Source organism: Gorilla gorilla, chromosome 2 (assembly GCF_029281585.2).
Source record: "Gorilla gorilla gorilla isolate KB3781 chromosome 2, NHGRI_mGorGor1-v2.1_pri, whole genome shotgun sequence".
Lineage (NCBI taxonomy): Eukaryota > Metazoa > Chordata > Mammalia > Primates > Hominidae > Gorilla > Gorilla gorilla.
This window is the reverse complement of record NC_086017.1, coordinates 202,444,238-202,461,471: the sequence shown is the minus strand read 5'-3', so window position 1 is coordinate 202,461,471 and position 17,234 is coordinate 202,444,238. Positions and strand designations below refer to the sequence as shown.

The following is a 17,234-nucleotide window of genomic DNA, read 5'->3' as shown; positions in this document are numbered from 1 at the left end:
ACAGTTCAAACCCATATTGTTCAAGGGTCAACTGTACTTGAGCACTGCAGGATATTTTAAAGGTACTTATCAATTATTCTCATGGAGGTAGTCAGACATTCTATGAAAAAAACAGGCCACTGATAGTCATACGGCATCCTCAAAAGGGTAAATACCATTATATAAGCAGTAGTAGACAATTTTTTCAAAACAATTTTTCACAAAGCATATCCAGATAGTAAGAATTCATTTTATTTTTATTCCATGTATCCCTAAAGAAACTCCAACCTTCTGTTGTTTCACTACTTGAATGGCACTTTTCCTGGCACTTACACAAGCCCTCAAATGGTTTGGCAGCCAGTACTCTGTTTGCCTTAGCCTAGAAAGAAAAGCCACCCATCTCCTTAAACCTCTGTAGGATAAACCCAGCCATGCCCATTAAAACCCAAAGATCACTTCCAGCCCAACTTAAGTACAAGTTTACACCAGGGGAAGAAAAACCATTTTGGTTTATTGGCTTCATATGACAAAAGAGCCTCCTTAAGCACCAGCTACTGCAAGTTCTATTTATCCTTTGAGTCAGATATTTCCACTTTCATATTCTCTTTTGCAACTAGATACTTTAGCTAGCACTTTCCTTCCTATTAGGATTAGTAAATTCATTTCAACTTTAAACGATTGAGAGCAATATTCAAAATTCCCCAACAACTTTACTTTAGATAGAGTCATGGGATAAACAGGCATGGTAAAATAATCTCTTAAAATCTTGCTCTCACAAAGCAAACTGCAATACTGGCAATTCCATTCTGATAACTATTTGTCAGGACTCTACACACATTTCTGGAAATCTTGGATTACGGAAATCAAAAGTTAGGAACAGAAAACAAATGTGTAAATCTTGAAATTTCTGCAATTCCACTGTTAGGCCACCACATGCTCAGTAACTGGTCATGTTCACTGACTAAAAATGTGTTTGTCTAAAAGATACCTTGAGATCATGGGTACATTCCTAGAATCAAATCAGTTTTATACAACCTAGGAGGATACTTCCACAGAAGATCAGGAGCTATATCTGCCTAATTTTAATAAAAGTAAGCTTACATAAAAATAATATTTCTTCCCCTAGAAACAATCTATACAGAATAAGGTGACCGCACAGCAGACTTGAGGAAGCCAGCCGGTGTTTCAAAGTACGTCCAGAAAATTCCCACACAAGTAACAGGGAGTTACACACAGATTTTAAGAAGTGATTCTGTCAACGCTTTGGCTCTCCATGCAGTTTCACAAGAGTGGGGTAATTTTTTTTTTCAGAAAGAAATTTATATTCACCTTATTGGTACTTAAGTTACACGTGAACTCTTCATAGTTCTCTATTTCCAACAAAGGCTGAAAACAGCTAGCACTCTGAGAAGAGAAAAGCCAAAACTTAAGCTGCCAGTCACACTGAGAGACTCCAGTGAGGAGGATGCTAAGACTTCAATAATACACAAATAAACAGAGTATACAGAGCAACAACCTGGATCTGTTTTGAATTTTTTTAAGTGTTTAAGAAGTATTTATGAGTATCTTGAGTACAGATCAGGACTCAAATATTGCTTACTTCCAGGCTAAAAGACCTTGGGCAAGTACTTAATTTCTTTGAACCTCAGGTTCCTCATCTGTAAAATAAGGATAAATGTTGTGAGGACTAAATTAGATAAGGTATGTGAAGGGCCAAAGAAAGCATCTGCTACTCACTAAGCAGCAGCTCAATAAATAGAGCCTATTATTGGCCTCATTAAAGTTAATAAATTCTTATAATTAGTTATTTTCTATTAGGTATTGCTTCTAGTGAGGTCCCACTAAGTCACTGATTAACATAGATCTAGTCACTTGTCTAGTACAGAATCTGTGCTGCAATTTACAGTGAGTACTTGCTCTTAGGCATCTGCAGAAACGATCCAGTGCAGGCTAAGCTGGGAGGATCACTTGAGGCCAGGAGTTCAAGATCAGCCTGGGCAATATAGTGAGACCCTCACTCTACCAAAAAAAAAAAAAATTAATTAGCTGGGCCTGTAGTCCTAGCTACTCAGGAGGCTGAGGCAGAAGGATCTCTTGAGCCCAGGAGCTTGAGGCCACAGTGAGCTATGACTGCACCACTGCACGCCAGCCTGGACAACAGAGTGAAACCCTGTCTCTAGAAGAAAAAGAAATAGAATCTGAAGCAATGTTTCCTGGCAAGGAATAACAATATAATCAATAGTTTACTGCACGTCTAAAGCTCTTTCTAACCTCGTATGTCCACCTGAGGGAGAATATGTTTCCTATACACATTGTAGGCCTGAGTTAAGGGGAAATCAGAATGTCTAAAATGTTTAATAAGCTCCGCCACTCCAAACTTTTTCAGCTGAATGTCCAAGATTAGAAAGTAAAGTAGAATTCTACGTGAAAATTATGTAATTATAGTTTACTGAGACAGAAGAATCATCAAATTATCACCATCAAGAAGGGTATGAAGGAAAACTGTTGAGTAGAAGTGTAGCCAGCCAAAATCTAACCAACATATTAACATGCAGATTAAAACTTTTTGGCATAGCTAAAACTAAATGTAGTTTCCTAATTCTGTATTTTGAGTTGCTGTAGTAAAAGCTTTCTGCTAAATCTCCATGACACTTTAGCATCTGAAATGTAATAAATATAGATTTACCTGCCCAATTTACAGAAATATAAGGACTTTATGATAGTATATAAGGCGCAAGCAAATTATAGTATAAAGAGCCCTCTTAATTACAGATACCTGTCAGAATTTTAGTCTTGGCTCTGTCAGCAGCTTGTCAAGTGAATGAACTTTGACAAGTCACCTTTCAAATCAGAGCCTCATGTCCTGACCTGTGAGGAGACAGATTAAATTACCTCTTAAGAATCTATCCAACTTAAAAATAAGGTAGAATGAAATGTAGTTCATTTGGTGTAAGTGATAGACATTTGCCTCTTGGATACAAGTATTATACATCATGTAAAAACGTAATAACTGAAGCCTATTCATCTAGGGTAATTGCCATGCTAACTTTCACCCACACCAAATATTGCTTTCTTCATTGCTGCTGTTGATTTCACTATTTCTAGCATCCAAGATAACAACAATCTGCTTATATCCAACTGTATAGTATCTTTCACCACAAGTACATTTTAACCTTTTGTTCAACCTGGTGCCTTTTAAAAAGGTGAGCTTTTCCTGTTTCAACTAATAGTTCTCACAGAGTCTTCAGTATCAGAGTAAAAGGAGACCATGTTATCAGTCACTAACTGTCCAGTGAATACAAATGTGGACTGTAACATTTACTAAAAGGTTTTCCTGGGGCCAGATGATCAGAGTACAGCCTGGGAAAGTCAACACTTTCCATATTCGGAAGGCTTCTTGAAGATCACCAAATCTTTTATGTTCATCTGCAACGCGTTCTAAATGCCCTAGATTTCTCTATGATTGCTACTGAAATTGGCTTCAGTACAGCCTACAGTTTGCTTGGTTATCATGTAATTCCCTCTGCAGAGGAAATGAAAGAAAATCAGGGGCAGCCTGTATCTAGGAACAGGAAGACAAGATTCTGTCCAAATCCTTTTCTGCTATAAAGGAATCACTTGCCTCACTTGTTTTATATAGAGTCAAAATTATTTAGATGGTTTAGAAAATTTTATATCATAACTCCCTTGAAGGATACATTTGTTTTTCGTAGCACTGCATATTTTTAACCAGTGTTAACTTCTAATACACCATATGAACCTGAAAGAGACCATTCTAAAATAAGTACAAATTGAACATATCATCCCCAAAGCAAAAAGGCTTCAGCTCATTCTTTTGCTCATGCTCTCTCTTCTTTTCAATATAAACCATGACAAGTTTGCAATCTGTATATTCATTGTTTCTAACCCAAAACTTTCAGATTCTTCACAACTGTCTCCCCTTATATCAAGAATTTTAAAAATACATGCTATGTTTGACTTGTTTAAACTGTGTAAGAGCCTTCCCCCCTTTATCTAAAAATAAATTTAAAAGAGAAAATAGAACACATAAAAATTCTGATGGAACCCAATACTATCTAACAAACTAACTGAATACTCTAGTAACAGCAACAAAATGACCATATCACTTTACTGGAACATGTACAAAAATTACCAGCATCTTATATAATTAAAATTAATCCTTAAACAAGTAAGACTGTTGCCTCCAAAGGAGACCACTCTGACTTCAGGTGTTGTCAATCACAACACCAATCAACTTCCTATAGAAATTTGAGAGCTGGAACAACTCATACAACAAAAAGTAAAAGTAAAATGATCTTTCAAAGATTAGCTCTATGGAGCTTCAATGGGGAAACTATAAAAAGAAGGAATGATTTGTGGATCCACCAAAGAGCAATTTGAAATAATGAGGTCTGACCAGAGAACGCTGGGAAAACAACAGAAGCAAACATGTTAACTTGGAATCCAGCAATCACTGACAGAATTGAAAATATTTTCTAGGAAAAGCCAGAAAGTGATCTATAAATGCAGACATTGAGAGTGAATAGCCCTTTCCAAAAGAGCTACTGGCCCAGATATTAAGGCAAACTCAAGATGTACAGATGGGAAGAACGTGGACCATTAAGTGAGCCCCTATCTTTCTCTTTCTTCTACGTCAGGACTCCCATCTAGACAAAAAGAGTCTTTCACAGTATTTGTCAACTCTTGTACTCGATATTTACACAGACCTTCATAATATAAAAGAAAAACCTAATATTTTCAAAGTATTTGGTGGGAAGATGCTACTCAAAAATTAGTGAATATAATACTTAAAGTCAATCATGGACTCCTCCATAGTCAATAAACAAAACAGAATTTGTTGCTGATGGGGAAGCAGTGAAGAGGGAAAGATATCCTTATAAGTCATTCATAGTTTTACTATATGCAGTTAAAACTCCTAAAGTTAATGGAAAATGACTAAGCCTTTATGACTCATTGGAAAAACAAAAGCCAAAAAAGTCCAAGGGAGACTCCCCTGGTATTTGGTCACTGAGGAGCTGTATCAGGACTGGAAACGCTCATCAGGCAAGATGAAAACTTTGGTGATAAATTAGCCTAGGTACCTCTGATACAAGTTTCTAAAAAGATGAAATGATACTTCATTCACACAAATAGCTGTAATAAGTTTTAAGCAGGGCCAATAATATAAGCTAAAAAAAAAAAACATAAGCAAACATTTTAAGGTGGTTAAATCTGTTGGATACTCATGAACTTCTGAAAGCCCCACAGACCCTTACTCAGAGCTGGCATACGGCATACTCTTACTTTACATAAGATTTCTACCTACATTTGATTTTGAAAGTCCCCAGAAATTTACCGGAGTGTAATTTTTTTTCTTCTTAAAAAAAGAGGCTGGGTGCAGTGGCTAATGCTTGTAATCCCAGCACTTTGGGAGGCCGAGATGGGTGGATCACGAGGTCAGGAGTTTGAGACCAGCCTGGCCAACACAGTGAAACCCTGTCTCTACTAAAAATACAAAAATTAGCTGGGCATAGTGGCGGGCAACTGTAATCCCAGCTACTCGGGAGGCTGAGGCAGGAGAATCGCTCGAGCCTGGGCATCAGAGCTAGACACCATCTTAAAAAAAAAAAAAAAAAAGAGAGAGAAAGAAAAATGATTTAAGTCTGTACTTTTTAAAGTCACTTCAAAAATTAAATAGGCTGTCATAAGAGTTCAATCAACAATAATTCCCAAGGGCATCATTATATTAAAGCAAAGTTACGATAAATAGTGTTTATACCAATAACTGAACTGTCCAAAAAAGGTTAAATAACAAAGTTTTTTAAAAGTTTCATTGAAAATGGCTCCAAAACAAATCTTTTTTTTTTTCTGTCTAGTATCAGGCCGCAAAAAACTTAAGCTTTGCCAATCACGTGGTCTCTGCTACAACTACTCATCTCTGCCTCTGTAGTATGTAAGCAAAGACAATATGTAAATGAATAAGTATGGCTATGTTCCAATAAAACTTTACTTACAGACACTGAAATTTGAATGTCATATAATTTTCACATCACAAAACATTATTTTTTTGAATCATTAAAAAATGTAAAAGCCATCCTGAGCTACCTTGCTATACTAAACAAGTGGCAGTAGTTTGCAGGTCCCTGCAACAAATTTCAATTATTAGAGAGGATTACTGCTCATTCTTTATCAGATAAATGAGCTGTCACTGCAAAAACTTAAGAAATTAGGAGAAGATCCCTGTATTGGGGTGGCCACAGTATACTCATTCTGTATTTTCCAAATGTAATTGCATAAGTCTGAGTACATAATCTGTATATAAAAACTACAGATTCCTGAAACCATCTCTAAGAGATGTAGCTAATATCAAGTAGGGCCAGGAAGGTGTTTAGATCCCCATACCATTCTGATATTGAACTAAGATTTTTAAAAGCATGGACATGGGCAAACTGTGTATCTAGTCAGAACTGTATCCAGAATATGTAAAGAACCCCCAAATTCAATAAGAAAATAGTCGCTTTTAAAATGAGCTAAAATTTAAAGCAAACACTTCAACAAACAATATAAGAATAGCAAATCAGCACAAGAAAAAAGGCACAACATCATGAGTCATTAGGGAAATACAAATTAAATCCACAATAAGATATCATGACACACTTGCTCAAATGGCTAAATTTAAAAAAATTAAATGGGCCCTGAAAATATCAAATGCCAGCAAGGATGCAGAACAACTGGAGCTCACACACATTGCTGGTGGGAATACAAAATGGTACAGCCATTTTGAAAAACAGTTTGACAATTTTAACATGCACTCGCCGTATAACCCGGAAAGTCCATTCGAGGGAAACAAAAACTTATGTTCAAATACACACACATACATTAAAAAAAAAAAAAAACTTGTACACAAATGTTTAGAGTGACTTTACTGTCACCCACCAAAACTGAAAACTCATATGTTCTTCAATTAGTGAATGGATAAACAGTACGTTTGAGGAGACTCAAAAAACTACTTACTATATGATCTTATTTATGTAACATTTTTGACAAGGCAAAACTACAAGGGCAGAAAACAAATCAGTGGCTGGTGGGGGCATGAAACAGGGGTTGAGAAGTTTGGGGGTTAGGAACTGTTCTGTATCTTGATTGTTGTGGTGGTTCCAAGACTACACATTTATCAAAACTCAGAACTACACACTAAAAAAGAAGGAATTTTTATTGTATGTAAATTATTCGCTGAACTTGACTAAAACGACAAAGAAAAAGGAAAGAACCACTGATAAATAAATAAGACCAGTAATACACTGGTTCTGGTTTATTAGAAAGTCTTCACTGCTTTATTTTTTTTCCTTTTTCTCAATGTAGGCTAAAAACTATCCTGTGCACACACACTTAATGTATGTGTGTATGTTTTTTTAACGAAATGATGACAGAAGGAAATAATGATTGTTTTCTGCTTAACAGTCCTTTTAAAAGCAATATCTGAGAACTCTTGCGCTGGTTTTTAAATTCAAACACCTGGAACATTCTAGATTCAAACATCTAAGTAATCCCCAAAGTCCTCCTAAATATAAAAACTAATTATCCTTTGTAGGTCTTATCTAAGATCTAGGTTATTCTAATTTTACATTTTTGAAGCACCGGACACCTTTAAACGAGTCACCAGTTAAAAACATTAATCCAATGGCACTTCCAGTGGCTACCTCTGAAACAGCAAATATAGTTGTTTTAATGTTTGTTTTCTCCTCTATGGATCAAAGCAATTCACTTCTAAATATGCTTCTGTACCTTGGAGAACTGGGATTTCAAGCAGCATTTACTTAAGTTTAGTGGTCTCCATAACTGTTTTCTTTATGAATGAAAATCACGTGTTTTTTGTCACTGAGGAAAAATTCATTTATCTCAACAAAAACTGTTAAGTCCCTAACAAGGGCTGAGGAAAGACCATGGCCTATGACTTTATTTCTCCAATACGTTTAATTTTAGAGTTTCTACCTTTAAATATTAGCCTCTTTAGAATGAATATACCAGAGAAGACATGCATTTTTGCAAGACTTTTCAGGTAGAAAAAACAGTGAGGCAAGAGTGTGACTTCCTATAGTTCACTCAGTAATTCATTTGCTGAATCAAAAACAAAAGTTGTAAAAAATTTTACGTTAACTCAGCATCCATATGATACATTATCCTTAAAATAACTATCCTCAGAAAAAGCCTTATTATTTTCATTCTACTGTCTTAAACATATGGCATATCACATAAATGAAACACATCAGAAATGAATCTTATGCATCTACAGAACAATTTAAAAGAAAAAAGAGGAAGAGAGGGAAGGAGGAAAAGGAAAAGAGAAGGTAGGTAAAAAGAAATGGAGGGAAGAATAAGCTGTGTAAGCAACTACTCACAGTTCTAAACTCTTCTAATTCTAGGCCCCAATGTGCCAATTCCTAGCTACTTAGCCTCAGTGGTTTAATACAACTCACTTTGCCCTCCCTAACCCTGGGATTTTCATCTGGAAAATAAGGAAGTTGGCCTAGAACAGTGGTTTTTAGTGCTTTCTACTCTGAAATCTCTTTTTAAAGTACCAATTAACTATGGTTTCCCACGTGTGAGTCGTCCGTTAAGTACCTGTTAGTTTAAAAATATATATATTTTACAAATTAACAGTTACATCCATTTGAAAATTCCCTTCTTCATTCAAAAAAGTAATGCAAGTCTACATATGGCAATATACTATTTTCTTCCCTTTTGTGAAAGCCATTTTTGGTGCACATATAAATTCAGACAGTTCTTTCAACAACTCCATGCATTCTATACCACAGCAAAGATCATGTTCATGTACCACGGAAAATTTTTTTTTATTGTGGAAATACCCTCAACACAACATGCGGCACACAGCAGATATGCAAATTATCTAAGATTCCTTCCTGCTCCCAAACTGAGTGATATTGCTTTGTACTTAGAACAAAAAATTAAACCTATTATTACTCAAGTAAAAATCAAAAACACAAAATAGCATTTAGAAAATTTTACTAAAATTCTATTCTTAATGATTATCTCCAAAGTCAGAAAAGAAAGCAACAAATTACTTTCTTTAATTTTTCTATGTAATACATATCTATGTTGAATGAATTCTATTTACAAGACATACCTATAAAGAATTAGAAAAAAATTCGAAGTTTTTATAAATTTAATGCTGGTATAAATAAGTGATACACACGGTTTAAAAGGTATTATCTCTGCCTTTTAAAAGCTTATACTCTGAAAAAGAATACAAAATAATTATGCCAGAGACAAGATTCCTAAACCAACAGAGAATAATAATGTATTCATTCATACTCATACATTTATTCACACATGCAAATATTTACTGAATAGTTGCTGATTGCATAAAAGACATTCATCCAAATGAGGGTAAAGCAAGATAACTAAGACATAAACCTCCTAGCTCCAAGAGATCCAGCCAGGGTCTCATTAAAAACCAACAACCAAAACAAAAACTGTTATGGAATTTTGAAAAACAGGGAAAGTGGGTTTGCCGTGTAGCCAGATATATGTACATCTCATGGACACTGCCATCTGTTTAGATGCCTAGTGTGCATGTGAGAAGCTCTAAATTTCTTAGACTACTGGGTTCACTGATTGTACCAGACATAATTTTGTATCTTTCCCCCTTGAAGGTCTGGATGTACGCCATTAACTTAATTTAACACATTATGCCACTGGAGTGCCCTGAACCTAAAATAAATCAGTGCTTTCTAGGTATGTTTCCTTTTACAGACATTTCTAAAAATGTATTAAATTGTATCTTTCACTAAAGAAAAAGGATTTGCTCCCAGAATAGCTAGCTACCTGTACTTCAAGAAGTAAGTCACTCCTAGGTAAACTGATTTCAGATGTTAAGCACACACATGCACATCAACACACACAGAATTCACCAACTTTGAGACAGTGGAACTTTCCACCTAAAGAATGTAAGAATTGAACATAAAAATGAGATTGAGAGAACTGCTGTAAGGAAAGAAAAATAAAGATTAACACTTGGAGAAAATAGGAGAGGTTGAAAGCATGCACTGCACGGCTAAAAGTGGTAAAGCTCTAATGCTTAAGAAATTGCAAAGAAGTTGATGAAACGCCAAAATGTCTAGAAAGGCCTCGATCAACATCTTGGTTAGAGAGGGCTAAATGGCAAAATTACAGCAAGTGGACAATTCATTTACCAATACAGGAACTTGGAGAGCAAAAGGAAGTAGGGAGTCTTGACTGCTGGTTCAGAAAAGAAAAATTCAGTGAAGAAGCTAAAACTGACCCCCTGAAAAATGTAAGTTTGTCAACTGATTAAAAGTGTTTTTTAGAAAAATATGTTTTCAGCTCTGAACTCTAAGAAACTTTCAGAATATTGTTGAAACATGCCTGTTCCTTTCCCTAACATTCGCAAATTGCATTTTGCATTTCAGTTATAGACCTACTGAAGTTTAAAATGGCTGGAAATTATTTCAAATCTAGAACCTCAAATGTTTCAGAAGAAATAGAGTATTATTCCTGAATATTGGCAACAGTGTTTTCCATCACAAAAAGTATACAGATGTTCCAAACACACTTTTAACCAGAAAAAATGATGTGTTGACACTTAGTTGACTTGATTCTTTTCACCTACATATGAACTCAATCATTTCCCTTTGTCTCCCAGTTTAAGAGATTTACCAAGGTATAAATACTACCATAGGTGTATGTGTGTGTGTTTTTTCAAAAGGTCTGTCCAAATGATGAATATTTTTGACTTCCTTAAAAACTAAGTAAGCAAGCATTAGATTTCAACCTAGGAAAGAAGATTTTTAAATATCCCCTTACCCTAATGTCAGCTGCTACCCACGACCTCTATTGAAATGTTCACGACAAAAGGTCACAGGGTGCCCCAACCCCTCCTAAACAGCAATGGAAACGGGCACACACTCACTGCACTATTCGTCTTAATCTCTATTGGAATCTACCCCATGATACCAAATTGAATATAAATTGTAACTGCATATATATCTATCAAAAGTTTAAATTAAAAAGTAGAGGAGACGGATACAGGGATTTTTTTGAATGGGGTTCAAAAATCTGCATCAGAATATTAAACTAATTACTACTACTAACCCTTCTCAAATAAAGTTGGCGTTTCAGTATTACCACAGTCTCAATGTTTGCGCATGTTTTACCCTATCAGGGGCACAAGCTTCATTCTCTTTAATTAGGATAAAGACACTGTTAGGGAGTAACTGGGCCATAATTAAGAGTTATATTAGGGAAGGATACACTTTATTAGACTTGAATACTTCTCAGATCAAAAACTTCACCACCATTAGTAGGACATTCCTAGTATAATACATCATTTCCTTTGATGATCTTGGAACTAGAAAAGTCAGATGTTTACAAAGACAGTGATCTCATCAATTCCTGACCACTTTCAAAATTAATATTTAATTCTAACTTAATGAAAGAGCCACACTGAATTTTCTTACCAATTTACCAAATTACATAAAAGAGATTGCCAAACACAGTATTACGCAAAATGAAAGCTAATTTAAATGTATTAGCCTCTAGAGTGTGGAAATGGAAAAATCCTGCGTTTCTATATGGAAGGTGTTTGTGGAACTCCTTGAGAAATAATACGTTAGAATACATCATTCATGTCTTGGTAGGAAATCAGAAGACCTAAGGGTAATATAAATGTATATGAAGAGTTTTATGTTTTTTCCAGGTCACTCACATGAATAGGGGATTGGATAAAATCATAGCACCATATGATTAATACTATACATACCAGGTTTTGTTTGAACTCCAATTCTCATTCTACTCACCATGCACTACACACTGCACAAGGATCACTCTTTCTCTAGAGACAAACCCAACACATACGCACACAAAAAACCCTCATATCCAAAAGTAAAGGATAACCAGACAATCTCTAAGATAAGAACTCTCAAAAGTATTGATCCGCCTTTCCTATCACTCAGCCTCCTTAGTCTTGAGAGCAGAGTGAAAACTGTTTTCTACAGGTGAAAGCCCTAAGTCTTCATCAAAGCCATACCAGGGACAGAAAGGTAGAAAAGTATTAACGCTAAAATCTCACGCCTAAGCTTTAACACCCTTCCGGAACAGTAAGACAGAACTAGGCCCATCAGAAATTCTACATAAAATCAGTGACCACTAGTCACTAGTCTCCTAGTGCTTGAAACTCTGAGAAAGCAATCAAGCAGTCCCTAATTTTCCTGAGATTTTTGGGCTGGCCTGAGCACACCCAAGACCAACTGAGTCAAATTAAGTCGGCAATAAAACAAGCGGTTCCAAGAAAGCAAAAACTATTTTCAATCCCACATCTCCAAGACACCTCAGGCTACAGTATTCAGTCGAAACAAATGACATTCACAACAAAAGCCGATTTTGCAAGCCCTTGGAACTTAGGGGTCTGCATCAGCACTCTGGAACGTCTATGCTTCCTAGGACCAAAGAATAAAGAAAGATAACTCAAGGCATAAGGCGATCCAGCACCTAAGATCTCAGTAAAAAACGCTAGGTCCTGAGGCAGCTAGTGGAAAAACAGAGAAGGGAAGTCAAAAGGCTACTTGCTGTCAGCTAAAGCCAGGTCAGTACTAATCTCTACTTTCCTGGACATTGGTCCAAAAAGCAATGACAAGGCCATCAGTGCCCTGTTCCCCTCGCTCACTATTGTGTGTGTGTGTGTGTGTTTTGTTTTGTTTGTAACAAAATGCTTATAGTGGCTTCCCGCCCGCGCAGAACACAGCCAAGACTAAACTTTTAAACCTTGAGGAAGGTGGGAAAGTCAGTCAGCCAGCCAGACGCCGGCCTAGGAAAAGTAGGGAGAGAAGGAGGGAAAGAGTCATGTTTCAAAACAAAGGCTCCACACGGAACTGAATGTCAACCCCTCTCCACTTCCCAGCCTTCAAGCCAGCCAGGCTGGGCCTCGATTTTTTAGAAGCGTAGTAAGTCAGATTTACCCGGCTCTCAGCGTTCACTGAGGCTTTGCGATGCACGAGAACACGGGCACAGCCACTCGCTGGGGGTGCTGCTAGCCCCCACCCCCACCACCACCCCCTTGAGAAAAAACAGGCTTGGAACGTCGGAGACTTGCCCAACGTCCCACACGAGAACCTGAATTCAATTCCTTTCACGTCCAGGCAAGGCCAACGCAGGGCGGGCACCGGGCGAGGGCCGCGGGAGCCGAAATGGCAACGCCCCTGACCTGAGAGAACCTCGGGCTGGGAGAGGGGAGGGTCCCGCGCGCCCTCCCTCCGGGGCCCTTACCTTCCTTGACTCCAGGCAGCTTGGACTGGTCGATGCTGACTTCAGCCATACCGGGCCAGGGTCCCGGTTGCCCCTTTAACGCGGGCTTCCCGGTCACCGCCGGCGCCGAGCGGGGCCCCGAGCGCAGCAGCAGCGCCGGACGCGGCGCAAAGTCCGGCCGGCAGGGCTCGCAGGCCGGAGAACGGAGCGGGTCGGGCGGGCAGGGGCTGGTGACCAAAGCAGCGGGAGACGGTCCCCGACGCACCAGGCTGGCGGCCCAGCTGCCCCGCCACGGCCACCTGCTCCGCGTCCCCGGCCCCAATCGATACCAAATATCCGGAGCCCGGAAATGGACCGGGGCCGTCCAGTACGGAGGGAGAGAGGAGACAGAAAGCCGGGCGGGCCGGCTGGGGGAGGGGGAGCTGCAGGTCTGTAACCGCAATTGCGAGTGGCTGGCGAGCGAAGATCAGCGCCCGCTGCCGCCTCACTGTTGTCTCCTTTGTGCTCAGTGACGCGCCGCCTGAGGCTGGGGCCCCGCTGTGCTCCCGCCCCCGGGCCCTGCCCCCCTCCTACGGGAGGGTCGCGTCTTTAGGTGAGGGCTTTGTATCCTAAAGGCCTCAACAAAAAGGCCACACGGGTCACCTAAAACATAATCGTTCCCGTGAGCGGTGTAGTCAGCATTCTGTGGTCTGGTTCTGGGATTGAGATTAACACAGGATGTTTACTGCATGCTTGCCTCTGTCTCATACACTCTTTTTGCACCCGGAATTAGAGGAGAGATGGTAGATGGCCATAAAAACCCCGAATACAACGTACAGAATGAAGAGCAGCTGATAAAATTCTGGGCCAGTTTGGAGTAGAGTGTGTACACAATCAGCTGGGAGAACTGAGTCATTCATTCATCAAAATCGCATGAATGTGTCTACCAAGTGTGATGTTAGGTACTGTGGGTGATAACGAGGCGTCAGACTTATCTCTGTTATAGCGCTGCACACATTGGATTGTAATTGTGACATTTCTATCTCTCTAAAATAGACAACCTCTCCTGTTTCATCTCCTGGCAACAGAATGCATCCTCCTTTTGGGAAATTGCCTCTTTCCCCACTCCTCAGAGGTGAGCTTCTCTCCCAAACGTGTGCTATGTCTGAACCTCGAGACTACCCCATCACTCTTCCCCCTTCCTCCACCGACATGGGTTCATCGAAGGGTGGCTGGGTGACCAAGACAGGTCAAACAGAATACTTTCCTGGGTACATAAAGAGTTACATATTCTGTTTCTTGTGGAAAAGATCTGCCTCTAGGAGATGATGAGGCCAAACTGAAGACAGAAGCAAAGAGAAGAGAAAGGGAGATGAAGAGGGCATGTTCTGATGTTACCACAGTAGCAAAGCAGGATATCCCCAGAGCAGCTGGCATTTCAGCAACTCCTGGATTCTGGGATCTACAACCCGCAAACTCTGAACTTATCTTCAGTTTTGCTTAAGCTAGTAATAGTTGATTTTCTGTCACTCACAGCTCAGAGTCCCAGTATGAGAGGCCACGTAGGGGAGGTTTTATTTGAACTTGACATTGAAAAGTAGGTGGATTTTAGGCTAGCAAAAATTTAGAAGACTTTCAAGGCCAGAGGGTAGCAAAGTATAGCCCACAGTCCAAATCTACCCCACTGAATTTGAATGACTGTTTTTTATATGTTCAAATAATTACATTTTAAATCACTACATAAATAGGACATAATATTTTCGACCTTGCCTCTTAAGCCTCAAAGTCTAAAATATGCTTTACAGGAAAAGTTTACCCACCCCAGTGCTAGGCAGAGATAACACTCAGCAAGTTAAATGTGGGAATAAGAAGGAAGTGGTATTAGAAAGGTAGATTTATGGGCATTTTTTAATTGTCCTGTAATCTAGTAATTTTTTTTAACTTCCTGTGGTCTAGAGAATATTTATAATAGCAGTATTTTCTGTTTCCCTCCCCAAATCTATTGTTTCTACTTCTCTACCAAGCCGTGCCCTTGGATGCCTACAGATAAATCACTAGGCCCCTTTGACCTGTGGCTTCCTGTTGTGATTGACCAATGGGAAGCACTGGCAGAAAATCAAAAGAAGGGAGGAGAGAAATATCAGAGTATTCTTCTTTCCTTTAACCCAAAATTTTGGCCACAGTCCTGTCCCTCTATGACTACAGGGCCTGTCTAGAGGCCTCTTTTCCATGGCCTCAGCTCTCATGGGTCTCTAATAAAACAATTTGTTTCCGGTGTCCCTTCAGGCCTAGAGTGTAATGGCTTCCCCTAGTTCCTTTTGGCTCACTGCAACTTCTGCCTCCCAGGTTCCAGTGATTCTCGTGCCTCAGCCTCCCAAGTAGCTGGAATTACGGGTGTGCACCATAACGCCTGGCTAATTTTTTGTATTTTTAGTAGAGGCAGGGTTTTGGCATGTTGGCCAGGCTGGTCTGGAACTCCTGGCCTCAAGTGATCCACCCACCTCAGCCTCCCAAAGTGCTGGGATTACAGGCATGAGCCACCACGCCCGGCCTCCCATAGTTCTCTTAACCCAGTTAATACCTCTGAAATTGTCTCTTCATTACATTCTTTTCAGTAAAATCACTTACAGTGCACCTCCTGTTTCCTACCTAGACTGTGACTGTTACAGTAAGATATGCCAAAAGTAAGATATGCTTAAAATATGATGCGCTTACAGTAAGATATGCATAAAAATATCCACATTTCTGGCCTAGAGAAAAAATGGAAACATATATAATAGCCACAACTATTGTTTAGAGAATTGGCTGCTTTCAGCAGAAAAAGTAATGAAAACCAGGAGCCCTTTTCAGGTACTAGAGCAGATGACCTGGAAATCCACCCCATAGTTGGGCTTTCCTTCTCCTACTCCACACCTGTTCTGTATAGGTCCCCAAGCTGAGCAAACAATTAGAGCTCAGCATTACAGAGTAGGCAACTTCTAGCAAAGGACTGACAGTAACACGGGGAAGAGCTAGTATCTTTTGAGTATTTATAGGGAATGAACATATGGTGAATTTCTGTAACAAGTTTACATCTTTTGGTGTCCTGAAATGTCCATTTTGCAATAAAAGAGAAAGCATAAGGCTTTGCAGGATGGATACAGATCTCTAATTTGGGGCAGATGCCAAACAAGTAATTCAGCATCAAATCACAACTTGAATGCCATAGAGAGAAATAAGGATTTTATTTATAAGGCAATATGGAGGCATCAATTGATTTTTTTTCTAGTTGGATATTACATGATACATTTTCTACTTTTATAAAGTGAATTTGGTAACAATAAAATGCTTGTATTGGAGTAGGGAGACTTTGGTCATAAGAAATGAAAACTCCAGTTTGAAAACTACCAAATTCCACAAAGGCAACCCCCAGTTAGAGCTTACCTTACTAGAAGGTAAGCTCTGTGAGGGCAGGGGTTTATCTGTTTGATTCCCTAATATCTGCATATCTAGAATAGTGCTTGGCACATAATAGGCACTCAATAAATATTTGTTGCATAAATAAATAAATATAGTTATCCAATTTTATTATCAGTAAGAATCACAAATTAAAAGTAAGTTAAAAAAACAATATAGGCAAATGAATAAATTACACTGGACCTTGGCAAAACAGGAAAGGGGACCCACAGAACTATACTTCTGGAAAGAATTATCTGTCTCCTTGGCCCCCAGTGCTTCCTAGCTCATCAGCATAATATACCTAAGAGAACAGTTCCAAAAATGAGGATGCAATTAGAACTGTTATTCACTTTCACCAAGAAGACTGTATTAATATTCTAAGGTTGCCATAACAAAATACCACAGACTGAATGGCTTAAATAACAGAAATTATTATATATGTTTTTCACAGTTCTGGAGGCTAGAAGTCCAAGAGCAAGGTGTCAGAACATTTGGTTTCTTCTGAAATCCCTCTTTTTAGTTTGCAGATTGGATTAGGGCTAACCCAAATGTCTTCC

At 38.7% G+C, this 17,234-nt stretch overlaps 2 protein-coding genes across 8 annotated transcripts in view; one reads left to right on the top strand and one right to left on the bottom strand.

Moving 5' to 3' along the window:
* CCDC50 (coiled-coil domain containing 50) overlaps nucleotides 1-13,807 on the bottom strand; it is a 71,408-nt gene extending 57,601 nt beyond the window's left edge. The window contains exon 1 of one of the 2 annotated variants that reach the window (XM_019024314.4): nucleotides 13,282-13,807. In XM_019024314.4, the coding sequence (XP_018879859.1) occupies nucleotides 13,282-13,330 (49 nt within the window). In that variant the 5' untranslated portion in view covers nucleotides 13,331-13,807. The remainder of the gene's footprint in view (nucleotides 1-13,281) is intronic. The other variant, XM_019024312.4, reaches the window with a different exon arrangement.
* UTS2B (urotensin 2B) overlaps nucleotides 5,854-17,234 on the top strand; it is a 117,130-nt gene continuing 105,749 nt past the window's right edge. For 2 of the 6 annotated variants that reach the window (XM_063704464.1, XM_055382156.2), the window contains exons 1-3: nucleotides 13,714-13,852; nucleotides 14,033-14,201; nucleotides 14,296-14,374. The gene's annotated coding sequence lies outside the window, so the exon portion shown is untranslated. Of the gene's footprint in view, nucleotides 12,602-12,879; nucleotides 13,155-13,713; nucleotides 13,853-14,032; nucleotides 14,202-14,295; nucleotides 14,375-17,234 lie in introns of those variants that run through there. The other 4 variants (XM_063704465.1, XM_063704463.1, XM_063704467.1 and 1 more) reach the window with 3 other exon arrangements.